At 40.5% G+C, this 27,458-nt stretch overlaps 1 protein-coding gene across 12 annotated transcripts in view; it reads right to left on the minus strand.

Annotated features, from left to right (window-relative positions):
* The window catches only part of epb41a (erythrocyte membrane protein band 4.1a), a 50,022-nt gene extending 28,469 nt beyond the window's left edge, over nt 1-21,553 (minus strand). For 3 of the 12 annotated variants that reach the window (XM_077507128.1, XM_077507129.1, XM_077507127.1), the window contains exons 1-16: nt 21,384-21,552; nt 17,012-17,325; nt 15,304-15,612; nt 13,700-13,804; nt 13,481-13,523; nt 13,320-13,395; nt 12,402-12,620; nt 11,697-11,784; nt 11,044-11,196; nt 10,856-10,953; nt 10,586-10,761; nt 9,550-9,809; nt 9,228-9,302; nt 8,264-8,311; nt 6,853-6,915; nt 6,671-6,718 (exon numbers count right to left, since the gene is read on the minus strand). In XM_077507128.1, the coding sequence (XP_077363254.1) occupies nt 6,671-6,718; nt 6,853-6,915; nt 8,264-8,311; nt 9,228-9,302; nt 9,550-9,809; nt 10,586-10,761; nt 10,856-10,953; nt 11,044-11,196; nt 11,697-11,784; nt 12,402-12,620; nt 13,320-13,395; nt 13,481-13,523; nt 13,700-13,804; nt 15,304-15,612; nt 17,012-17,317 (2,067 nt within the window). In that variant the 5' untranslated portion in view covers nt 17,318-17,325; nt 21,384-21,552. Of the gene's footprint in view, nt 1-6,670; nt 6,719-6,852; nt 6,916-8,263; nt 8,312-9,227; nt 9,303-9,549; nt 9,810-10,585; nt 10,762-10,855; nt 10,954-11,043; nt 11,197-11,696; nt 11,785-12,401; nt 12,621-13,319; nt 13,396-13,480; nt 13,524-13,699; nt 13,805-15,303; nt 15,613-17,011; nt 17,326-21,383 lie in introns of all 12 variants that reach the window. The other 9 variants (XM_077507131.1, XM_077507130.1, XM_077507134.1 and 6 more) reach the window with 8 other exon arrangements.
* Nucleotides 21,554-27,458: the final 5,905 nt, after the last annotated feature.

Consider the following 27,458-nt stretch of genomic DNA (forward strand, 5'->3'; position numbering starts at 1 on the left):
AAAGAATGCATTGTAGAACTATCAAATCAGCCCACTGAAGCCCATTGGATTGATCTCCAAACTGAGCATGAATTTGACAAGTACTTGCTAGCTCTCGCGAATGATGAAATTGCGGAATTAACTCAAAAGATTAGACTTTTGAAAAATGAACGCATTGAAGGAAAAAGGCAGACGTTTCGCTTGAAATCTCAGTTGATGGCAATGGAAGAAAAACTCCGGCGATTGCAGCATCCATCCTTCAACACTGGCCGGGATGACGAGTCATCCCAGGCTGAATCAAAATTGCAGCAAGTCCCACAAGGTAACACCAGGTGTCCATTGACACCGTCCCAAACCACTGCTTTGGAGGTCCCCGTTCAGGACCTGTCTCAGGTGAATTCTCCTTTGCATTTTGATCCACTTGTGGTGCACGCACCTGTTCCTTTTTCAGACGCTGCCACGTTGTCTGATGTGCAGCAGACTTCCTCTGCAAATCTTGGACCTGCTTCTCAGCCACCTGTGCCACTTCCGGTTCCCACTCGCTCCATGGCAAGCACTTCTCCAATTGCCGCTCAACACACACGGGGGCCCCCTCCCTCTGCAGTGTCACTGAGAGGAGCAAGCCCACCTGTCTCTGTGCTTCTACCGAGAAGCACACTTCTTGTTTCGGCACCCCCGCTAGGCGCCACGCCTTCTTGTGTGTCTCCAGTTGCTGCCAACCTTCCTTCTCCTGCTCAACAAGCAGATGCTTCTTCACCTCATCATGTGGCGCAACCAGGCATGTCTACAAAAGAGTTAGACACTATTGCCAAGCACATTCAGAAATTTCAGCCAAAACAAGATTGCTCTGATAACACTTCTGTGTACCTCAAAGACCTTGATTTTCATTTGAGGAGATTCCCACAGGCAACAACGGAAGACAAGATTTACCTCATGAAATTGACGTCCACTCGAGAAGTAAGTGATTGGATCGACCGCCAGCCGATCCACATCTTGAATGATTATCGAGCACTGTGTCACGCATTGTCTCGTGAATTTGATGGCCCAGTATCAGCAATGAGCTTTCTTGCTGCCTGGTCAGTAAAACAAGGCCGAAAGGAATCACCCAGCCTGTATTATAGTCGCCTGCGCAAGGCATACTTTGGGCATCGTAACGAACCCAACATGGAAGAACAGGTAGAATTCAAAACACTATTTTTGAACAACCTCCACCCAAACACAAGCCGCCTCTTGGGTGTGACAACTTGTCCTCGCACGCTAAGTAGCCTAGAGCTACGTGAACTTGCATCCAAGGCCTTTGTGTTTTTACGCGAAAACGCTGCTAAATCAGTGGAATCCTCTGTTTACCATGTTGCAGGTGGTTCAGACGAGGTCGAACGACAGTCCGAATCACAGCAAAGCGACGATGACATCGCCGCTTCCCCATCAAATCCTGCACAACGGCCTCAAAATGGTTCTCATCAGAAGCACCAGTACGGCCGCAGTGCACCTGCGCGGTTGAGTCATAGCTCCAGCCGTGGTTGTGAACGGGAGAAACCCTTTGCGAAAACAAAACCTCGCAAAAAGAAACCTCCCCGCACAAATAGTCCTCAGGAGCCCCCATCCACGTCAGGTGACTCCTCAATTGACAGCAACATCTGGACAAAAGTTCTTGATGGGCTGCGCAAATTGCCCAACGACAGTCAGTCGACAGCCATCAATGAGCCAGAGGTGTCGGACAACACCGTTCTTTCAGTCCAACTGGATCCAGCACCTTCTTTGCCTTCTGCCAGTGCACCTGTTACCGAGTCGAATCAACCATTCAAACAGCTCTTAGGTAACCTCAAGATTAAAGGTGCATCGCGTAAGTTCTATTTGAGGACGACACTTGAACAAACATTAGACTATGACGCTTTGGTTGATCCTGGCGCTGACATTACAGTAATGTCCAACACGCTCTTCAACCAACTTCAAGCCATGCTGAAGAACAGTGGCCGGACGCTCCGCGTCAACCACTGCTCATTGGAGATCGGTGCATTTGCACTGACTAACACCCATCTGGACTCCATGGCAACGTTACACTGGACGATTGGACCACACAAATTGGTCCACCCTGTGTACGTGTCTGCTGTGGAATCAGTCCCGCTCCTCATTGGTCAAGATCTGCTGGGCCGCTTCAAGCCCCTGATAGATTACGACCGACGCAAAATCTGGTCACAGGTGCGGCAGCCTCTGCCAGCAGCACCGCTGACCAAAGCTGCCAATTGTTATGCGGTAAGCCTAACAGAGCCTTCTTGTGAACCTGTTCTGAGTGTACAAAACTCACACCAGGACTCTCACCCAGCTCAAGGGGGGACCATGCCTGTTGTCTCCGAGATGCCCTCAAGAGGTCACCTTCGCAACACCAGCTCTCCCCTCGGCCAAGTTGAACATCCCACTCAGGGTGTACAACTCTGCCACCTTACGGAATGCGACTTGGATTGCACCTCCGAGCTACGCATGACACAAATTGAGGCCGTTGTCCTCACTTTTGAAGCAAACCATTCAGCTTCACCGCGGACTTTGAACTTGAATTCGCACTTGAAATTGTCATCGAACAACCCAAACAACACAGTGGTTGTTCTTTGCAATCTGCTTCTGAGCAATTTGTTACCCACCCTGCCCACCCTTGCAATGCAGATGGTGCGCACCACTGCCCTGCCATTTACTGCCCCCGCTTTCGCGCCTGCAGTACTTCTTTTGGGCCACACGTTGTCAGCCTTTGTGCTCAACAACACTTATCTGATTTCAATGAACTTGCAGTCCATTGTTCTTCTCTTGCTTTTGCTCATTGTGTGGCTCACCGCCGCCGCGTGCCTTCCTCGTTCGCCTGTCGACGGCTCACCTGTTCATGCCAAGACATTCGCTTTTGGGGGTCACCTTTTGCTTCCTGTCATGGGCTTTCTTCTTGCTCCTCCGCGGACCGCACATCTCTGCCGTTCGTGGCTCCACATAGCCGAAGGGGGGGTCATGACATCATACGCCCATGACATGACACATAGCTGTCAAAGGGAGGTCATCACAACAGGACTGGACCAGCCAATCAGGTCCAACCTCCATGACCTCACTTCCTTGGTTACAATTGAGGGACGAACCTCGCCCACCTTTGTTGACCACCATCAGCAGGTACAAGATACACCTGTGATTCTTCCTGTGGTTCATCCAAGATGACTTGGAGCTTTTAGCTCCCACCCATCAGGCACCTATGGGTGCATTTGCCTTTCCAACTGATGCAGGACCCAAACGGTCCCTTCCCAAACAGTGGTTTCAGACACCCTGGCGCCTAATGGCTAACACATTTTTGCTGCTGTTGTGTATGAATGCGCTAACGACATATTTAAAGTGGCTAGGGCCAAACCTAACCGCCATAACGCCATTGAATAGCCAATTAAATTTGTGCTTCACCCATTCGCACACCTGCACTCATACGTATGACACCATGTGCATAAACAAACTTCCTAGAAAGTGTACAGTGACTCAAATGATCTTCAGCAGACTCCCCAAACGACTAAAGCGATTGGTAAGAAATGTGCTTTTAGCTACTGCTTTTATTAGCTTCTTATTTAAAATAAGAACCTTAACTGTTAACGCTGTTAGTCCAAACACCGTTAACTTTAAAATGGCAAAACACGCGAGTCACGACCGAGATTCCTTTTGCCTAACAACGCGTAGCAAACAAATTACCAATCTACCGTCTCCCGACAAAACAACCAAAAGGACTACGCTGGTCCTCAATCTGCCTAGCATCACGCTAAGCTGAACCAAACTAACCACGAGACAGTTTGTTTCTTCTCGGTGTCCCAACCAGAGCACGCTCACACGCAAGGTGTGACCGCGCTGAGACTTGACATGCTGCACTAATCTGTTTGATACATCAACAGCTCAGTTGTGAGAACGTCTTCTCGGCCTGCATGCTCCCTTAATACAGCTTTCTTTTGCCCTAGGAAGATCCAAAGTCATAGTAAGAACCGAAAGTGCCCCCTTTCAGTCACATTGACATGACATTCCTACACAGGCCTTTAGACAACTATTGGACTTCTATTTTTCACTCTCGTGTTCTTCTCCTGTTGCGTCTGTTACTTTCCCCTTCCACTCTATACACGACACGTTGTGTAGACCTAGAGGGAAAGATAACATCATAGCCAACTGCCGAGTCTAGCTTTAGCAAAGGGAGGGGAGGGGTGGGTTTGCACCAACTTTGTACTCTGGTAACTGCATTGTTGTGCTTCACCTGTCCACCTGCCGATGCCACGTCTAGAAGTGCCGACCGAAACGTTCTGTCGAAGAACGTTTCCATCGCCAAAGGGAGGATCTGTAACGATTATCGGCCGGTTGTAACTTTTTGCAACCTCAGTTCCAAAGGAATTGAGCTCCTGTGGCCTGAACATGCCACTGTGGGGGGTGGGGAGCACAAGAACATCCCCCACAAACAGACAAATGCTCTGATTGACACGCGCACGCGCACACACACACAAATCAGGACTGTAAAAGCCTTCTTAGAAACTTGACTTTCTTATTTTGCAACAGAACAATGAATTATGAAATGTTATGTTTGCCATTTGTGAAATGTTGACTCCATGAAATGTCATGAAAATGTTCCATTGCAGTGGCAGATTCTCCACTAAACTTTCATGTGTATGCACGTTTTAACAGTGTAAGCTAGGTAACATTTCATTTGAGGTATTCAATTGTACGTGTTGCATTGATTGAATTCTGACCTTAGAATTTCAACAAACATGGGATCCAGATTCAATCTGATTAGTCTCTACCAAAACCTTCTCTAAGCTGGTAACTTTCCACTGTGGTCTCACCGGCCCCCCTGGTGTGGAGGCCGCCGCCTTCCCAATTTAAAAGCACACTCCCTGCGTGCTGCTCTCTCTCTTCCGCCCTCTCTTCCGCTGCTCTTTGGCTCCCGCTTCTTCGCTGCTCCTTGGCTCCTTCCTGGTCTCCATCGGCGCGGCTGCCAGACAAAGGGCTAGCCCAGCTAGCTTAACCTCCAGCACACGGCAACGCACAGAAGCCATCGCGTGTAGCGACAGGCGCAGCGAAACACGCTGCTTTTGGTCCCTGCACAAGGCTCAAACGGATGGTGCCTTTCCAGGCACACTAGGCCTCAAACCAAAAAGGGCCCGTCCCAGCCAGCAGGTTGACCCCGTGACGCTCAGTTGGCCAGCCGGACGACCTGTCTCTCCCTCTCCTGAACTGAACCTTCTTCATCCCTTCTTCAAACGAGCTTGGCGAGTCTCCATCCAGGGTCCTGCTTCTCAGACCAACCCCATCTGTAAGTGCAACTTTGCAGGCCTTTGCCCTAGTACAAATTGGTGCAAACTAGGTTGATTGTGGGTCCCATGTTGGTTTGATTTAAGAAGTCTATCACCTTGGTTAAGACAGTTTCTCTTTTCTTCTTTTCTTCTCCTTTGATTATTTTTTTTATTATTTTAGTTCTCGTTTCATTTCCTATCATAGTAGTTAGTTTTGCTTCTTGAAATTCTAAGTAGATTATCCCACCTAGGTTAGAGAATAAACGTGCACAAAACTCAACCCCTGGTTTACTGTGTGTGTGTTTCATCAATTTATAGTGACCTCTAAGCTGAACAAAGAACTCACAAAATTGTAGTAAGGGCACAACCTTCATTTTAATGACTGATTCAACGAGGTTCTCATCTGTTATCCTGATAAAATTATCAAAAAGAGATGTGGTGCTCCGCAGGCAAGCTCAACTTAATTTAAATATTAAGTTTGAGTCTCCTTCAATTAATGAGCCAATTGATTATTAATTTAATAATTAACAATTATTGATTTAATAATTAATTGGACCGATTTCCCTTACACGCCTTATAATCCAGTGCGCCTTATATATGGATCAATATTGATCCGCTGTCAAGATGCTATCGGTGACCCTGCACATGCGCAGAAGATCCCGCCCGCCCTCTTGGATCGCTAGCTAATACTAATACTTTACCTCAGAGAAAATAATAAAAACAGCCGTTTATTCATTTCGGGAGTGAATGGAGTTGTCAGAAATGTGGTTTGTAATCTATTAATAAAGTTTGACTGACCTATCTGACTGGTTTGTTGACATTCCCTTTAGCGCAGCACCATCTAATGGATGCATAACGTAACCCCAGCCTTTACTGTAGCGACATATATATGGAAAAAGTAAAGTATTTCATTCATTGAAGGTGCGCCTTATATATGGAAAAAGTTTGAAAATATGTCATTCATTGAAGGTGCGCCAAATAGTGCGGAAAATACGGTAATTAAACTTGCAAAACATTTTTGTAGTCTCATGAGTTCAACACAAAAACTTTACGTTTATTTGTATCGATTAAAGGAAGGATAAAAACGCCCATCAGAACTAGAACTACTTCCTGCTTTCACATATAAGAATCATGGGAAATGTAGTCCCACTATCCCACTACGGTCGCCACTCGCCAGTCAGGCAACGCAAGCCGAGCTTTTCTCGCGGTATATTTCCAAGGTTACGATGCGAAACTGGTGCGAGGTCAAAGGCACAGCTTCCAATAGCTGTTGGAGAGCAAAATACTTCATCTATTTATTGTTTGTTGCAATAAGAGAGTTGCATGTAGCATAAGAAGCCACACCCAGTCATACTGTACTGTAGTCGATGAAAACAAGACATGAAATGTCAAAGAGAAGTGAAGTTACTTGCATCAGAGTCAGAGAGGAAAATGGTGCATGCCAAGCCTTTAGGGTTGAGCTGAAAACAATGCAAATAAAACAAATAGAGAAACAGAAGAGTCAAAGGGAACACAAAAAAAAATCTACAGAAATATGAAGCAGGCAGAGAAACATGAAGACAACATTCAAAACAGAAGTGAAAACCATACAAACCTCCAACATTAAATTGCTATGTCTGATATAAATAGTTTCACCCTCAAGTTTCTTAGCCCGTTTCTGTAGAAAACACAGAACATCTTGTTGCAGTCATTCACGACATTCAATATTGCATTTGCCTTGCAATGAATGGAATCCGATGAGAAGCGCCAGCCAGGGCAAAAATCAACCGCAAAAAGTAAAAAAAAAAAAAAGTTGCAAAAAAAAAAAAAAATGTGATGCAGACACATTCAGAACAAAAAGGTACTGCAAATCCATACACAGACTCAAGTTGCGTGTATGAAAGAACCAAGCAAGAGAACCACTCAACAGCGGAGGACGTGAGTCAACAAACACTGTCGTGCATCAGAATCTCAGACTGGGCTACTGTCACCATTAACTCATTCACTCCCAGCCATTTTCACAGAAGTAGTCCCGTTCGCTCACGGCTGTTTTACTGGATTTTGCAAGGCCCACAGAATATTGTATTTTATGGCTATAAAAGCATGGAACCTATCAAAAGAAAGTCTTCTTTCATAAGGGGAAAAAAAAAGAAGTATGTTTCTATCTGTTTCCGTTTTGCAGCAATTAGCATTAGAAGAGAGCTCAGTTTCATCAGTTTTCACAAATCTATTTAAAATTGTAAATAATTGAGCTTTTTTTTTTTTTTTTTACATGGCCCTGGTTGATCTCCTTTGCTCTGCTGCCACCTGCTGGCCGTTTGTGTAATAACTACCATTTCTGCAACCGTTCTTTGCAGTTGAGAGGCTGCATCAAAGCATTCTGTATGCTCTATTAAAAAAAAAAAAAAACAACGTATAAATACGTCTTTGGGACACTTAAAACATTAAAAAAAACGTATTTACACGTTTTTAGGAGCAAATGAGTTAATCAAAGTAGTTTTTAGAACACAATGTTTATGTTTATAGTGTTGTTTCTGTAGCCCCCTCATCACAACCAACTGTTGTTGACCAGGATTGACCACATTGTCCCGGCAAAATGAAACTTTTTTTTTTTTTTTCCTGAATGCCCAAAATCCTGACAACACTGATGCACACGATGTGTCGATTAGCGTTCAGTGGCGGCGAGCATGATTGTGTGCAAGTTGTGCAACAATGACCTAAATACGCAAAACACGTTGCAGACAGCGTGGATCACAACTAGCGTCAAGTTTGTTTTTTTTTGGTCATTTCACACAGTTGAAGCAGATAAATATTTCCATTTGATTTCAACACAAATGTCAATGAATTAAATGAAAATAAATAAATAAAAATAAAACAACTGCAACCAAGTAAAAATATTTGAAAATGGACATGAACCTAATATAAAAAGAGAAAATGCAGCCAAGCAGTTTTGTTGCAAAAATAAATCAAATCAAACGTGGAAGTGGCGCAAGCATAAAACAAGCGAGTTAGCAGTGCATGCTAACCTTCCTCACTCGCATCATCTCCATCTTTGTTTTGTCCTGAGGAGAATGCTGCTCTCCCATCAGCAGAGAGAGAGACGGGGAAAAAAAAAAAAATATATTACTATATTATTTTATAGTTCTGCCTCATTTGTTAAAAGGAAAAAGCATAAAATCAAAAATTCAAGTCTTTCAAGTGATCTAACGTGTAAAAATCAGAAATTCCGATTTGAATTACACGATATATCAGTCAACAAAAGTTGGAAATTTAGGAATGTTATATGCTGTATACGTACTGCTAATCTCAACAAATAAAATAATGACACTAACATCTGTGCTATATTTAACATTTTATTTTTTTTTATAAAACAAACTTATGTTGGTGTACATTTATAAACGACAATATTTTAGGTCAGTGCTGTGATGCACAACTAAACATTAGCGAGCATGAGCTAGCTAGATAACGATGATGAGAAGATTTGCTCTTAACAAATGTACTGTTTTTTTTTTCTTGTTTTTTAATTTCATTTCAAGAGTGTGTATGAAACTGATAAAAATCTATTGGTTCCAAAAAAAAAAAAAAAGTTGATGACCCCTTCTGAATATTAAGAAAATAACAAAAAATTTCAAAAATGTTTTTGACAAAACTAGAAGGGTTAAAGAGCTTTGTTATATTAAAAAAAATTGTACATTAAAATCGCAGCATGTTAGACTTTTATCTCAACACGAACGATGTATGAAGTAACAATAGTTTGTCATTATTAGCTGAAAATATTATGTAGTACGGTGCAATGAATAATATTGGTGGTCACTGGTCAGTTTTACTCTCCGGCTCAGCGGCCCAAACATTAGCTAAGCAAGATCGCGTTATAGTTCAACTTAACTGTCAAATCTGCACAACCGGAAGAAACCGACTTTGTTGTTTCGACCTTTTGAAGAGCTCGATAACCTCTTCCATTTGGTCTGCTCATGCGTTCCGGAAACAAACCTGGGTCTTTTTCTCTCGCTCCCCATTGGCGGCGGTGACGGAGGGGGAACGTCTCCGTTCTCTCCTGGCCAATGTCTGGTAGTGCAGACACAGCTCACGCACACATATCAAGATGGCGCGAGCAACTTGCAAACTTTTCATCAGTATATTTCCAGTTACCCTGTGAATATGTATGTTTCCCTCTGTATGCTCTCCAAATACTACAATGGTGGCAAACATGGGATTTATTTAAGATTTGTTTTATAGATGCCATTTAATGTGTGCTCCTGTTTGTTGTGAATAATAACACAAATAAAAAGCCTTACTTGACAAGGCACAATACCTTAATTTCCGGAGTGGACTCTGGTCTGGGGCTGTGGGTTTTGGTGGAATCGCTTTTCCGACTATGGCCCTTGAGCTCTGCTTTCCTGTGTGCAGAGCGCTGGAACTTGGGGGTGGAGCTGCCGCTGCCGCTGCCGCTGCGGTTGGCCAGATGAAGGTTGTGCAACAGCGGCGACGGCGTGTTCTCACCGGGAGACAGCGGCGACATGATGGGTGCGCTGACTGGGCGGCTCGATTTGTTGTCTGGAGTGGACGTCATGGCTTGAGTAAACACAGGAGGGACAAGTAAAAAAAATGGCCAAAGTGTTTGTACATCACAGGCGTCAAAAATGACGACCCATGGGACAATTATGAAAGCGTTGCCAAAACATTTCTGACTTATGTTCAAAACATCAAGTTTAGTTCATATTTGACCAGCTGTTATTGAGACAAATTGTGGAGCTAACTAAGCTAGCGTAGCTTCTAGGGGTGTTACAAAAAATAAAAAAAAAATAAAAAAAATCGATTCAGCAATATTACATCGCGCAATTCTTGAATCGATACAATAGGCAGATGAATCGATTTTTAAACATTAATTTTTGATGGAAAAATATTCAACAAAACGTCTTGGGCTTTAATCCTTAAGCATGGAAGATGACTTGATTTGACTTGAAGTTTCAATTAAATAAATAATACATTTCCATACAAATCTTACAGCGTGCATGTACAAGTTTACTGATTAGTATTTTCCGAGTAAAAAAAAAAAAAAAAAAAATCACAACAATTGACTTATAAATTCGTATCGGGATTAATTGGTATCGAATCGTGATGCAAATCAAATCGTCAGGTACAAGGCAATTCACACCCCTAGTAGCTTCCCAATTCACAAGTCATGTGACTCCAGCCACCGCTGACCTTTGCACACATTCTTGTAGCTACCAATGAGCGATTTTTGATAAGGTGTCTGAGTTTGCTAATTTTGTCATGTGAAATTTCCGCCAACGAAGCATGATGCCATTGGCGATTTGGTGGCCAAACCGAATGGATCGATACTCTACCTCCATCCATGCTGCGGGAGTTCCTTTTACTGGAAGTGCGCTGGAAAAGCGGCGCCGGCCTGTCAATGAGAGAGCTGGCCTGTTTGGTCTGAGCCTGAGTTCGACCGCTGTACCGAAATTTGGAGCCCAGGGCCAGAAATTTGCGAGGAGTGGCGACCATCTCGGTGGACGTCAGCCTGTAACACACACAAAGTTCGATTATGTCATCATGTGGACTTCACACTTTGAACACATTCCTGTGGAAATGTCTTCACATTCCAAATGCAATACCTGAAAAACGTGTGGTGTTCCACGCACACTTTCCACAGTTTCTTGGCCGCTTTGTAGTTTGGTAGTTTGAAGCCGATGGCACTCTCGTAATGTTCTACCTGAAAGAGGAGATGACGAGGAAGATGGCAGACGCCAACTACAGGATATTTTGAAGACAGTTTTCAGATGTGGATGAATATTTGGTGTACCTCTGACGGACGTATTTTGATGAAGAAGTTGCTGCGTTTGTACGAGACCTTCAGGACTTTGGGCCAGGGAAAACGGTTGATCCTCAGTTTGTCTTTATAAACCATCAGACCATTGGAGCAAACTCCCAGCATGATGTCGACGCCTTCCAGATCCTGACACACACAATGACTTGTTTTTTTTTCAATGTGTTCGGGTTCTGTTTGATGCATTATAATGGAAAATCTTTGTTTATGGTGTTATGAGTGCATTATGAATGACTATATCAACTTAAAACTTTGCCAAATTTACTTAGATTATGTTAAATATGCAATATGAAACGATATATGATGGTCTTGTACTGTGTAATAAACCCCACAAGGGGGCAGCACACTCCTCTAGATGGCAGCCCATTTAAATTAAATCCCTGGTCTGTGATGCAAACAGATTGACCTGATTTTGTCACATGTCATGTCATGTCACATGTCTCCCTGTTGTTGCAACCACACTGGCAGACTTGTGACATGTGATGCCGTATGTGTTTGTTTTTTTTGTTTTTTTTTCTGGACGTCTGGCTTCCATATACAGTATAATATTGTCACAGGCTGTGGCGATCATGTTTCATCAAATCATCAAATAATGATTATTGATTTGCTTTGACATCAACCGCGTTCACCTTGGCCTGGTGGAGGTCAACTCCATACATGGACAGCTTCTTTGCGTTCTCCAGGAACATCAAGTCAGCCTGAGCTGGACTCATCGACCTGCGAAACGCAAGGCAAAGTCAACTAACCAGGATGCAGGATCAACCCTTAACAAATATTATCAACATTAAATAATTACAGGACGGAATGCAGCGGTGCAAATACTCTAACACAAAAATGAACGTCGTACAATGGTGCCGAACCATATTGGAAAGCAGAGGTGGCAAATTCAGGTTCAGAAAGTAAAAACCCTGTTACAGTTTGGCTTTAGCCCCAGGTGCTAGTTAGCTAGCTCCCTGGCTAACTCCCATCGTGCTTGTTTACCTGCTAGGGCGCTAGCTAACTAGCTAACTAGCATTAATGGCTCAAGCCAAACTGAGGCAGGGTTTTTACTTTCTGTGTAACTAAATGATACTTTAATGACAGTTTCTTTCTTCACATTGTTTTATGTTTTTATATTACCATACAATGCTGACTTTCTTTATTAAAAACATGTAACATTCACATTAATGGCTTTCGTTACGTCACGGAATGAATTAAACTTGTAACTCAAGGTAGCACTGGATTGTATCGATATATTATGGACCATTTGAAGGGCTTGTATATGAATGCGTCATATCATTGCATGGACTTGAATTGATCGGAGCACTTCCACCAGTGACTGATGGCGGTCTGACCTGTAAGTGCGGTGCAGCTCCATCATCTTGTCCTCCAGCTCCTTGGACTGCCCCTTCGCCATCTTCATCTCTTTGGCATATTCTTTACCATGCACCTCGGGGTCGTACTCGCCCAGTTCCGACTGCAGCGCGTAGGAGCCCAGCAAGGCCAGGGTGACGAAAGAACACGGCAGACGACCTTGCAGGATGTCCTTGCGCAGTTGGAGACACAGGTAATACCTTGAAAATGACAAAGTCGCGCAAGACTTCAACGCCTAAAACGGATTCGGCAACAGCAACAAAACTAAACTTACAAACATAAAAACGTACATGACTCCACATTTGCTACATGTTATTGTTTGCGTGAAACTACGGTAACTATGAATAATTTTTCTACTGTGGATATACTGAAATCACAGGATTTTGTACAATTTTCAATTAAATAACAGTTCCAAACAATTACTCGATTATTAAAGTAGTTGCCGATTAATTTGATAAGCGATTACTTGTTGATTAATCGATTTAATTTTGACAGCTCTTGATGAGAGACTAAGTCATGACAAAAAGTTCGCTCAGGACATTTGCCTGTGCTTGTGAAATTTCCAACACCGGGTCTAAACCCACCCCTGCGCAGTCATGCCGCGTGGTACACAGGATTTAGGCAGATCAAGAAAATAGAGCCCTGAATGTTTGAATGGTTAAAGTCTCTTTTTGCACCTAATAAAAAAAAATGAAATAAAAAAAAATTAAAAAATAAAAATAAAAAATAAAAAAATTAAAATTACATTTTTTTTTTTTTAAATGTAAAAAATAAAAAAAATAAAAAATAAAAAGTAGAATTTTTTTATTATTCCCATTACATTCATGGGGAAAATTGTTTGGAAATCTGAGGTGAACAAGGGTCCCGAATCGTCAAATCAAGTCAAACTGGTGCTATACCTTGTGATATCTTCAGACAACTGGGCTGGATCCGGAGGGTAGAATTTCACATTGAACGTGAAATCATAGTTGGCACCTTGAAAAAGGGATGAGAAATTGTATTGCAATTGGCTTCAACATCCCAAATTCTGATGAGCATTTGTGGCCTATACTGAGCTTACCTTGCACCTGCCTGCGGATCTCCTTGGCCAGGTCCATCCAAGTCTGAAAAAAAATCAATAAATAAGGCATGTCAGCATCTACCTTATGGTGTACGAGGGTCACTAACCCCCGATTTCATCCACGTCACATTGAAATGTACATATTCCGAGCCGCTTTAAGATCGGCCGCTACCGCTGGAACGACTCCGATACCGATTGCTGGTTTGACACCTGGCTCACCTTCACTTTGGGCGTCTCCCAGATGACCAGCCCATAATAGTCTCGCTCCAGCAGATTGAGGTGGTCGCATACTTTTGTGAACAGCTCCTGGCCTTTGGCATGTTTCTGACACCAGGACAAAAACGAACAAGACGCCATTTTGTTTAGTGCTCACCTGATAATGTAAGAGACGATGACTTAGTGATTTCGTCAAACATGGCTGAGCGGATGGTGAGAACAGGACTCATCAGGGGAATTGCGTCCTTGCCCAAAAGACCGCTAACAGATTTTTTGTCAGACAGAAACACGTGCTCAGCAAATGAGAGACGTTTTCTTGTAAAAATAGCGCACATCACGAAGGAGCCTTGTAGAATCTATGAAATCCTTTGTTAGATTTATGATTTATTTAAGAAAGTCATTTGTTTGACGATAAAATGTTCTTTGCAGTCCCACTAGTCTAAATATTGCTAATATTCTATTATTAGACTATGCATTGAGCAACAAAATCCAGCCGTGGGCGGCCATCTTACCATTTGCTGTCGACTGAAGATGACATCAGTGTTGCTCAGGTAACAACCAATCACAGCGCAGCTTGAGAAAACGGGTGAGCCGTGATTGGTCGTTGCCTGGGCAACGTTGATGTCATCTTCAGTTGACCGCAAGTGGCAAAATGGCTGCCCACGGCTGGATTTTGTTGCTTAATGCATATTCTAATAATTAGTGCTGTCAAAGTTAATGCGTTAACTAATTAATTAATCACAAAAAATAATCGCATTAATCATGTATTAACGCAGATTAATCGCACTATTAATGATCCTTTAGCTTGACAGCGGATGGCAACGTTTAAGGTAGCACAGGTTGTGTTTGAACAATAAACAAGCATTTAATAAATGTTTGCGTGTGACATTGAGAATATTTGTTGATGTCAAACTATTGGGATCTTTTTTTTCCCCACTTTAAATTATGCATGTAATTAACTGATTAGAAAAAAAGTGGATGAGACATCCTCTTATCATTAAATGCTGAAAAAAAATCAACACAAGAGGTGCATTATAAATTTTGGCGGGCAAAAAAAAATGTTTATAAAAAGCCTTTTTAATTTAGCGATTAATCGTGATTACTCAAAATCTTAAGATGTGATTAAAAAAATGTAATCGTTTGACAGCCCTACTAATAAGACAATATTAACAATATTTAGACTAGTGGGACTGCAAAGAAGATAGATAAAAAATGGCTGGATTTTACTTCATAACTCATATTGCACAAATGTCATGTTAATCAAAATGTCATGTTTAGACTGTGAGGTCACATATTGTTTAAGTGACTTCATCTATAGTTTTTTGTTTGTTTTAGGATTTTTATGAAAGCACATTTGAGTGTTTGTGATTTCAAATGGTTGCCCGACTATATGCCAGTGGTGTCATTTTTTATTTATTTTTTTTAAACTATCATTAACTGACACATCCGTGTCGTTTGCCTGTAGGGTTTCAAGATGACTAATAATAGCATAAACAAATATTCACTTTGAATTCATGGCATTTTTTCTGGTGACAACACAAAAAAAAAACAAAAAAACAAAAAACAAAAAAAAACAAAAACCTATCCGTGATGTTATTGTTTCTTACATCCAGTTCGCACTCGTACAGAGTGTCATCCAGCAGGGTGACTTTAATCTGCATGGTTTTGGGGCGGCGTTGAGCTTTGGGGGTTCTGGACTCGTCCTCTGCCGCCTTCTCTTCTTTCTCTCCGTTACTGCTACCTTCACCTTCAGAGCCAGCCTCCTTTCCTTCTTCCTCCTCCTCCTCCTCCTCCTCCTCTTCCTTCTTCTCGTCTTCCTCTTTCTCCAGTGTAGCCACCTCTGCTTTTTCCTTGTCGAGATCCTTGTCTTTTCCACCCTTCTCCTCCTCGGCTTCTTTCTTCTCTACCTGGGCAGCCTGAGGAAGATGATTTGATTAAAAAAAAATTAAAAAAAATAAATCTACATTCTACAATTGGAGCTGGGAAATTATGATTATTTTGATTGGTGCTGAAATCAGTCATTATAAATGATTTTTTTTATTTCAAAACTGTATTTATTAAATTATCAAAACTCAACAACTGAAAATAACTTATACATCCATGCACATTGAACACAACTCTATTCTTCAGCACTATTTTTTTTTCCCCCCCAAATACAAACTGACCTTGTAAATATCATCTGCAATTCAAGCCTCTTGCATTTTCATTCTGCTGCCTCAATTGTATCTTTGCATACAATCAAACCATGAATAATCAACTTCCTTATTGCATATTTACTTCATCTTATTTTGTTGCTCTATTTTGATTTTCAAATCTTTGGAGTTACTGCACTAACCTGAGACCGAGCCACGTGCGCCATATCATGCGGAAATGTTTGTTGATATGACAGCAGAAAGTTGTTTTAATTCTTGAAAACCCAACTTTAAATGTAACTTGACAGAAACATCAGAAAATAATTGTGGATTAAAATCAAATAAGAATATACAGGGAGTCCTCGAGTTACGTCGGCGTTCCGTTCCTACGCTAGCGATGTAACCCGAATTTCGACTCAAGTTGAATTTCCCCATTGAAATCAATATTTACATCAAAATAATTTGCATTAAAAAAAATCTAAAATACATTAAAATAAAAAAAAATAAAAAAAAGGATGAAAAAGCTAAAGATACCGCCATAAGTGAAAAAGCACTAGCACTAGCTAAGGGCTAAGTAGAGCCAAAATGGTGGATACGATCAAAATGGTGGACTGGGCCGCCATTGTAAAGTCGAAACGCCTTAAGTTGAGTGCACCTTAACTCAAGGACTCCCTCTACTAAAATAATAGAGATTTAAAAAAATATATATACAAATAGCGGCTGTTCCTGCTGTGTACGAATTGGCCTCTTAGGGGCAGTGTGGTGCTGTGCATACATGGAGTACACACCAGAGTAGAAGAAGAAAGTTCCAATTCAGCTTGATTAATATAACCTATTTTTTTCCACATATTAAGTTGAATATTTTCCTTTTAGTATTGTTCCATGACCTGTGTGTACGTTTCCCTGCAGTATTAGGTGTGAATATTCATTATTTGAAGAGAAATCCCTCCCGGAAGTCGATGCTAATTTACCATTAGCATGTAAATGGGATTTTACATTGACATTAGCATTAGCGCTGGCAATGTTTCTAAAGCATTAGGAGAGCAGAATGACATTTATTTTATTTTTTTTTCCTGAGTGGGGGAAATAAGGTGTTAATTTGGAACATCTACTCAAGGAAATACAGCAGAAGTTGCTTCTAAAATTGCAACCGATAAAAACCTCAACTGATGCGCGTCCTGACCTGGGCCTCGGCGCTGCTGACCGAGTGGCGGTCGTGGGCCGCCTCTCCCTCAATCTTCAGCTCAGGTTCGGGGTCAGCAATGGGAGCTTTTGCTTCTTCTTCTTCTTCTTCTTCCCCCTTCTCGCCTCCCTCGCCCTCGCACTGGGAACGTCTCTTCAGGAAGGAGGAGAAGAGGCGGGAGAGGCCGCGGCCGGCCGAGTTGCGGTTGCGAGGCCGCACGTGCTCCTCGTCCGGCTTGGCGTCCTGGCCAGCCTCCTCCTGCTGCCTCGGCTTCTTCTGGTGACTCTCTGCTTCGTCTGTTGTCATGGCGACCACTGTGACATGATCAAGGTTCACAGAAGAGAAACAGAGAGAGAATAATGACCTCGTTTTAGTATTGGCGCTATTACAGTCATTGAACAGAGTCATTTGAATGGCTGGAGAGACAACTACAAAGTCTGACGATGGGTTTTAGAGCTCATTCTAACCATAATAATGATATTACATCCCATCTGCGGCGACAGAAAATGACCAAGCACCCTTGCTACAGCTAATTATATGCAGCGAAGAGACAATTCACTTTCGAAATAGTAATTGCAAGCAGCCTATTGAGTGAGAGGTTATAATCATTATGCATTTTATTATATCATGGGACAAATCAAAATAACACACAATTCATTTTGACGTTGATCTAAAAGTTTCAACTTCAAAATTAGTCCTCAACTAGGAATTGCTAGAAATGCATTTGTGAACATTAAGCACACACAAGTCTAGCGGCGTTGATGCTTTGCATGCTAGCTTGAGTCCGAGTGCTGAAAGTGATCTTAAAAAACAGAAAGCGGCTTTAAAATTAATCGGGGCCCCGTGTGGGATTAAAAAGGAGAGTGCGCCGCCGATGTGGAGCACAGCAGCCGCCCGCCACCCACGCAAACGCACGCAAACGCACGTGCGCGCGCTCGGCTGGCGCGAGCTGCAGAGAGAAATCCAGAAACTAGCTTGACCTGCGTGGAAATCAAAGGCGGCAATTGATGAAGAAACGGGAGGGAAATAAAAATGTAAAAAAAAAAATAAATAAAAAATATTGTTTGTGCTTCCAAAGCTTTTAAGAAAAACAAAAAATTGTACACTCGACCTCGCGATTGGTACACTGACCTATATAAAGCCTGTATCTGTAAGCCTATATCAAGCCTGTGGGCAAACATTTCACCGGTATGATTGAAATGGAAAGAGTAGATTTATATTGTAATATATACATATATTATATGGCTTTTTTTTTTTTTTTTTGTGCCTATTGTATGTGCCCACGTGAAGTTATCAAATTAATTCTGGACAAAAAATAGGAACTTTTCACCGCTGAAAATTGTTCAATGAGTCAAGTATCTCTTTAAGTTGCAAAAATTCTTTGAAAATGCTGATAAACATTCAAAATATGAAAAGAGAGGAAACGGGGGGGAAACAAAAAAATATTTACAAATACGATTTTTTTTTTTTTTTTTTTTTTATCGAAAATAGCACTGAAAAAAAAAAAGACTGCAAGTGTTTCCTAAGTCAACAACTCCGAAGTAGATAAATGAGACTGTCATTCATATTAATTCATAATTCTTTAGCCTTTTTTTTTTTTATAGTGTAAGCCTAAATTATACGATCTATCTATATCTGGGAAGAGGGTCTTGGAATAATCACAATAAATTGAGGGGGATTTTTTTTTTTTTTTTTTTTAAATCATCACAATTAGATATTTTTCAAAATTCTTCAGCCCTAACCCACGTCATCTTTGCACTGCTCAGTTTGACAGAACTCACAAAAAAACTCAAAGGAATTTTTCAGCACATTAGTGCCACTTTTGAAATTTGGATTTTCATATTTTAAAGTGATTTTTTTTTCCCCCATCAGAATGTTGCCCAACTACATATAGCTTTTATCACAGAATCAGCAAGGAAAACATTAAAGATAACATAATATTTTGGTATCAGAGAGACCCGTCTACAAGCACGCAAACACAAATGATATCGTTTCAAGCAGACGATATCCTTTGATCAATTGGTGCAAAACTCCTGTCAATGTCAACTACAAAAGGCACTGGAGAAATAAAAGATGTCTTCCACAACTGTCATTGTCTTTTTGTTCGCCAAGTCACATCAAACGAACGACCGATTGCCCTCCGCGTGTGAAACCAAACAAACAAGAGGGAAGCGATAAATATAGAAAGTCGTACTAATTTTAGCTGAAAACAACTGCAGCAGAATAAATTTGGCTGGAACTTGTCAAAAGGAAAATGGAGGTGTGTAATATATTAGCTGACATTAAAATCAACAAGCTGTTTCACATAAAAGGAAACTTGCTCAAAAATACTGTCACGAAAATCTGAAGTACATCAGCTAAAAAGACCTTCTGTTGTAAAATCTTGGACTCGTGAGGATGTTGTGGATTACAAGGAAAGAGTGGATTACATGACATCCATGCCAGGGGTCGTGCACAAGATAAGACTTCTTTTTTCTTTTTGTTTTGCATGATTAGTGGCTCACAATTCTCCATCTCTAATAGCAAACTTCTCACTCTGTCATCGGCCCCTCGAAGTGTCGGCTGTAACTGCCTCGCAACAATTTCAAGTGACATTTTTCACTCTACACCAGTGGTGTCCAAACTACGGCCCGGGGGGCCATTTGCGGCCCCGTCGTCCATTTTTCAGTGGCCCGGGACATGTGCTAAAAAGTGCCATTTGACTCAGTTCAAATCAAATAAACAAAAATGTTTGGAGATTGTCAAAGTAAGAAAGGAGGGTGTCGAAAAACAGGTGCCATTAAAAGGTTATTTTAGTTAACTAAAACTAATGGAAAAAAATAAAATAAAAAAAAACAATATTGTTACCGAAATAAAATTAAAACGAAAATGCTTTTGGAAAAAACAAAAACTAACTGAAACTACATTTTACGTTTACAAAACTAACTATAATTATAGCAAACATCCTTCGTTTTAGTCTTTGGTAATTAATTTAATGTATGAACCTTTGGGGATGATTTTAAATGTGATTTTTTTTTTTTTGTACTTTTATTTTGATATAAACCGGAATAATGACGTTTGAAAGTATGTCACACAGAAGTGACGTCATCTAGCAGCAGCCAATAAAAAAAAAGCAAATTCAGATGACGTTGCTCCAAGGGAGTCGTTTAAATATTGCGCACAAGTAATACACATGTCAAAAAACTAATACTAAAACTAACAAACTAAAAAAAAAAAAAAACTAACACCCTCAAAGCTAATAAAAACTAAGTTAAATGAAAAATTCCCAAACCATAATAACCCTACTGCCATATTACAAATAAATTGGTTTACTGGAGCATTTTTCGAAATATGCAAAAGCACAAATAAATGATTTGTGCAATTTTTAGGAGTAAACACAATTTCTCTTCATAAGATTACGTGGCCCTTGCGTCCTTCTGATGTTCTGTATGTGGCCCTCAAATGGAAAAAAAAAATAGTTTGGACATCAAGACATGTATGCATTACATGCGCTGTGCCACAAGGGGGCAGGTGAGATGCTGAGATTTTCCTCTGCTGTCACATTATTCATTTCTGCTCGTTTCCATGGAGAAACCGTGACAATGTCTGCGAATGTGTCATTGTACAGTCACTTTACTGGCAGGAGCACAATGCACAAATGGATTGTCATTTATTATACAATGGCAACACTCATTCCACAAAATAGGAGGAATTTATTACTGGGTTTGGAGTCTGCAATGGTTCATAACTGACGACATTAGAATTAATGGTTGTAATTAAATGTTATGGTTAGCCTATTTAAGGGCATACAGAATGCATACTTTGAAAACATCGTCACATGACTCTTGTTCTTACAACCTTAGTAAGAACTAAATGTGTGTTTAATGTATTTAGAAACAGACAAAAAAAAATACAAATTAATTGTTACACAAGAGTATGAATTGTAGTTAAATAGCTTGCTCTACAATAGTCGTTTCTTGTATTTGGGAGTATACGGATACAAAACAGCTCAGCAGCATTCGAATTGTAGACACCGACAACGTTTAAAATTAAAAATGAATAAATTACAATTTCCGTCATTGAATCACATCTGCTCATGTGCTCACTGGTAACAACAACAACAGCGACGAAGAGACGCGCTCGTGTCCAAACACGAAAAAAAAAAACACATTTAAACACGCCATTTTACTGATTTAAACTGCGTTTAAAAGCCAAATTAGACTAATGAAAGCGCTCATTTCAGAGCGGGAACAATCAAAAGGGGCGGTGGGTGCACCTGTCTGCAAATGGCGCACGCTGTGGAGGGAAAAAATTAAAAATAAATAAAAAAAGGAAAAAAAAAAAGAAAAGATGTCAACAAATTCTCTGTGCGAGATGTTGAAAAATCACTCACCCGCTCAGCTCTGATCATCCAGCAGGAAACAACAACAACAACGACAACGTCAGTGTATGAAAGTCGATTGTTACGAGTTCTGAATCCTATTTTGCGGAATCGGACAAGTAAGCGATTCAAACGTTCATCAAGCAGCTTGCAGTGTGTTTTAGGTACCAGCATGAAGACTTCACATTTTGCCCTCAGCTTTGTCTTACAGGAGCCAGAGGCGCCAACACCTTGTCAACATGCTCTATGTGATAACAACTAGAAAAATTATTTACCCCAAAACAACTTATGGATTTAAATCACTTCAATTCGAGGGTTACTGTGTGAATATTCATCTCAAATATCATCCACCGTCAACCTGTTGTACAATTCGACTCATCGAGCCTACAAGACGACGATCGGGGGTTTTTTTAGACGACAGTGGGTGGGGGGGGGGGGAGACTGCTATGTAATGAAGCGAGCGTATTTTGTGGATTCGGCCAATGGGAGCAGCCCAGGGAGAAGCCTGCGCCAATCAGCGTCCTTCGTGTCGCTGCATGTTCTTTGCGGAGCTTTGACCGTCAGTAACCAAGCGAGTCCCATCAAAATCCAGATTTCCATTTTCACTCAGTGGTTTGGAAGTGCACGAGAGAAGAGGGAAGGGGGGGGGGGGGGCTCAAATCATTTCAATAAATTCATAGGCAAGCGCTTGGCTGCCAATTTCGATCTATTTATTATTTAACAGACTGAGAGGATGATAGCGACGATTGTGTTTGGACTGCATTGCTTATATAATGTCATATGGCGGCGCTGGTGGCCTCGTGAGAGCACGTCAAATAGGATTCGTGGTCATATCTGATTTTTTCTGTAGCCTATTTATGAGGTTAGAGTAATATTTACACATAGAGTGAAAGAACAGTCTTCAAAAAAAAAAAAAAAAAAAAAGTGGTACAGTACTTCAAGTGTCAATACATGTGAATTTTAAATATATTTTCAAGATATGAACCACCATCAAGCCCCATGCACGAAAAGTCAAATCACATTCTTGCAGCTCCATATTGACATGATAAATTGATAGTAGTTATCATAAAGACTAACACTAATTTGAATTTAAAATCCTCGCTAACCTGCCAGTTGCAAAGCACATGTAAACATGCAGCCATTCACACATTAAACATAAATAAATACATGAAAAAAAAAATACATTGGGTTCACTCTGAAATCTGCATCTTTAAACTGAGTGCCATCTAGGAGTCAAATAATATTGCAAGTGCTTCATGAAGCTTCATTTGTTCATCACTAAGATTTGAAATCAGAAACTGAAAATAAAAAAAAACAAACATGCTAACCACTTGACCATGTAATTGCTGACATCTCATTTGCTCCCAAAAATGTATAAATGTTTTTTTTTTAATGTTTAAGTGTCCCAAAGACGTATTTATAATTTTTTTTTTTTTGTTTTCATGCAAGCTCGAGCATACCGAAGGCTTTGATGCAGCTTCTCAACTGCAAAAAACGGTTGCAGAAATGGTAGTTATTACACAAACGGCCAGCAGGTGGCAGCAGAGCAAAGGAGATCAACCAGAGCCATGTTGAAAAAAAAAAAAAAAAAGCTCAATTACTCACAATAAATCGATTTCTGAAGATTGATTAAACTTAACTATATTCTATTGCTAATTGCTGCAAAAAGGAAAAAGATAAAAATATACTTTTTTTTTTTTCCTGATAGGTTCCATTTTTTTTTTATAGCAATAGAACACAATATTCTCTGTGGGCCATGCAAATTCAGTCAAAATCCAGTAAAAGAGCAAACGGGATTGCGAAATGTGAAAATGGCGGCGAGCGAATAAGTTATTAGCGTTATTGTTATTCTTGAACACAATACAATTACTATAGAATATCAATACAACACAATATAATACTAACAGTAATTAGTAAGTAAAACCAGCAGTTATTCTAAATAAATACTCTATAAACGGGTCAAAATGTTCCCTGAAAGTCTGAACTCAGCATTTTCATCAAAACGAAACACTAGCAAGCGAATCGGCGACGACGCGATGCTCAGTCAGCACAAAAGGGAGCAGCCAAGTGCACAGCATATATGAAGCGGCTTTCCATACATGCTGCCGTCTGCCTGCAATTGGCGTCTCTAAGCCCGTTTCAAACGGCGCTTTTGTCTATTTTCACAACAGCGCTTCTTGAATCAGCAGACTGTACAGTTTGCTTTCTTTAGACATTTTTACATTACAGCCCCCCCCCCCCCCCCCCCCCATCACAGCACAGCACAAAAGGCCACCCTTTGCCCTCACAGCCCCCTCCCCCTCCCCAATTCACTTATCATAGTAGTTTCCCCTCCTCCCAGCGTAAAGAGCAGGTGCCGAGATGTAGTGACAGCGAGCGAGCGAGCGACGTCACGCTTCCCTGGGGAGATGCTGGGAGGGAGGATGCCACCCTCCAACATGGACACCCCAAAATTTCACGCAAGGCCATGACACTTGTTCAGAGAATGTTTCACATTTGCTCAAGAAATACATTTTACGTAGCTAGCTAGAATAAAAGTTAGCAGCCTCAAAATGAAAAGTTTGGAAAATTATGTGCGGAAAACAATGTTGTGATTATTCTAATTTTAGCAGGGCTAAGGAGTGATTAATATTTGGCCAAGTCAAAAAAAAAAAAAAAAAAAAAGAAAAAAAAAAGACCATAATGATAATTAACATTTGGGATTATGTTATGTAAACCACTCGTTAGGTTAAGTGACTAGCATAGAACAAAAGTTAAATGTTATATATTTCTGCTATTGAATATGACAGTTAACGAAAACTAACGGGAAAAAAAAATGTAATTAAAATAAAATAAAAATGCTTTTTAAAAAAACGAAAAACTGAAACTACATTTTGTTAACAAAACTAAAACTAATTATAACAAAAATGTATTTCATTTCAGTCTTTGGTAATTAATTTAATACATGAGGCTGAAATGTGATTTTAAGGATATTTATTTCGATATGAAGCGGAATAAACACATCTGAAAGAGTGTCACGCGAAAGTGACGTCATCGAGCAGCAGCCAATAGAAAATCACCGTCCGATGACGTTGCTAGGCAACAATTTTGCACGCTTGACTTTTGCCTCCAATGGCTCAACTCGCCCGCTTTTTCATTTAACTCAGACGAAATGTGACACCAGCTGAGAAATGTGTTACTTTTTTTGCATTTAATAATATCCTCCCATTGCCAGAAAATCATTTAGAATTATTATTATTATTTATTTATTTTTAGCCTTCAAACCTGTAACAATTATGTTTTTGTCAAGAAGTGGTTGAAGACAAGAAACCACTCGACATGTTGATTGCGGGGTCAACATGACGATTAATCCTTTTCTAAATTAGACCACCAGTTCACTGACTCGAGCTGTATTGCTCTCTGCTGCCACTTGCTGGACACATTTGGTACAGCACGAACAACTGAAAGTGTCTGTGTGTGAATGACAATGTGGCTTTGAGTCATTGATTAACGGATCAACTGCTACAAGAAATCTTGAAAAAGGAAATATGATTTCCTCCTGTCCAAAAATAAGTACAAATATATGGTTGTGGTGACCCACAAAAAATGTACTGTATTCCAATAAACAAGCACTAATGGTCGATATCATGATTGTGTTTATTGGGGATGTCTTCCAGCCATTTTCACTTCGCACTCGGCTCTTTTACTGGCTTTGGACTGATTTTGCTATAAAAACCTACCAAAAGAAAGATTAGAGTCTCTTCTTTCATCAGGAATTTTTTTTTGTTTTTTTGTTTTTTGCAGCAATTAGCATTAGAATCTAGCTAAGTTTTATCATTATTCACAAATCTGTTTGAAACTGTCGGGGGAAAAAAAAAAAACCTTTTGCAACCGGGCCCTGGTTGATCTCTTTTATACTCTGCTGCCACCTGTTAGCCATTTTTGTAACCTCTTCAGTTCAGAGCAAGCAAATAAACGCGTGATTGGGACAATGGCAATATTTAAAATAGGAACTATTTATATGTTTTTTGGCAGCAAATGAGCAAATTGTCTACCATGTGATGGGCCAACTTGCAATGAGGCAATACAAAAGGTATACAAGTATTAGCATATAACTATACTGTATATATTCACCACTGCAAACTACAACTACATCAATAACAATAACGGCACCCACCTGTGGCAGTTAAAATTCAATATGTATTCACATGATATGCAGCACATAATATTAACAGTATCAAGTTTGCACTGTAAGTGTTAACAGAATTGAGCAATCAACTCAATAATTAATTACAGGAGGGCAAAAGCTCTTTTACTCACCATTTCACCAGAGGGAGAATTTCAGACGTCATCGTCATCAGTCAGTTTCATAAAGTGGACCGGAAAAGAAAGAAAGGGAAAAATAAAAAAAAATTAAAAAAAAATAAAAAAAAAGGTTGTCAGTTTTCATCAGCAACTTCTTTGTTGGTTCACTTCCAAACCGTTAAATGTTTGAGTTCATGTTTAGTCCTTGAACATGTTCTAATTATTACTCCGCGTTATGATTACGTAAACTATGATTCAATATGAAGGACTAATTTCCTGTCTTTTTAAAATTGGGCACTCAAATGTGGGGTTTTAAGAAAGAAAAAAAAAAACGACTATCGAGTCTCTTTCCTCTGAGACGCCATATTTGCGTGGCGTGAACCGGCGACAACTCACCGGACGCGTGTCGTCATCGGTCGAAAAAATAAAAACATACAAAATCCAAAACTTGTTGCGTTGTGTGGCCAACACAATTTCATGCAAATAGTCCAATATTCCAAAACACCACACCAACCTTTCCACGTCGACGTCGAACGACAACAACAACGACCCAAAAATTGTTTGTCTTCCACCTTTCCACCCACACCTGTCCGTCATTAACCTAAATTCCACCTAATTGTTTCCTGGGGGCTCACATGCGCCACCGTGTGGCAGAACCCAGCACCAGCAACCACACACAAAAAAAGAAAAAAAAAAGAAAACAAAGAACGCAGAAATTTGGCTCCAACAACCACCATTTTTACATTCTGATTGTGATTCTGAGGCAGCAACTGTATAAGTGCTGACTCGGCACTCAAGTTGTGTACAAGACGCGACGGTGTCAATGTTGTCTCAGCCGGGTCACAACTTGAAGACGAAAACTGCCGTTGGAGGACCGAGTGCAAGGAAGCAGCGAGCAGAATCATACAAGGAAGTATTTATTTAAAAAAAAAATAATGCGAAATCGTCATTGCTCAAAATAACTGAATGAAACAGAACAACAAACAATCGATCACAATCAGCCTTTTACCTTCAAACGCTTTGAGGACAATCCGAGTGTGATAAATCCAACTTCCTCAAATGCAACACTCACGAGAAGACGACCTGGGCAAGTGACGCAAGCGCTGAAGGGATCTGATTGGTAGACACGAGGGACCCATCTGACGAGAACAGGTGGAGACGAAAACCCAACAAACAAGAACACGAAGAGGGAAATGACAAAATACGAAAGAAAATTACATTTGATCAAAACAAAGCCAGCAAGTGCTAGACGGCAACAAAAATGTCAGGAAAAAGCCTACAAGAACAACCCGATATCAAATATTGTTTGTTTGGTTTTTGTACTTACGTTACCGTTACCTACTTCCTCAGCACAGGTGATGTCATCATCAGTCGACAGCAACAGGAAAAAAAAATCGTTTTATAAAGGTATTAATTGTCCATGAAAAATAATGTAGTTATCAAATTAATTCTGAACAAAATATGAACTTTGCACTGCTAAAAATGGTTGAATGAGTCAAATATTGTATACAAGGTGACTTGCCTTTCAAACATTCATCTTCATACTGTATTATTTATGCCAATTCAAGAGTCGTACCTGCACAGTTTTCGTCCCAATACAGACAACATAAAAGTTGAATCATGAAACCAGTCCGATCTATTCTCTTTTATTTGATTTAATTGTTACAAAAATAATCCATATTTTTGTTTTATGACATCTGCGGTGCCTGAAAGTGCAGAAGTCGGATTTATTTGCAGCTCTCACGGAAACATGACTTGAAGAAATTTATCAGCCATTTCACACTCACGTACAGTAGCAAGCCA

The sequence above is a fragment of the Festucalex cinctus genome, chromosome 19, assembly GCF_051991245.1.
Source record: "Festucalex cinctus isolate MCC-2025b chromosome 19, RoL_Fcin_1.0, whole genome shotgun sequence".
Classification (NCBI taxonomy): Eukaryota; Metazoa; Chordata; class Actinopteri; order Syngnathiformes; family Syngnathidae; genus Festucalex; species Festucalex cinctus.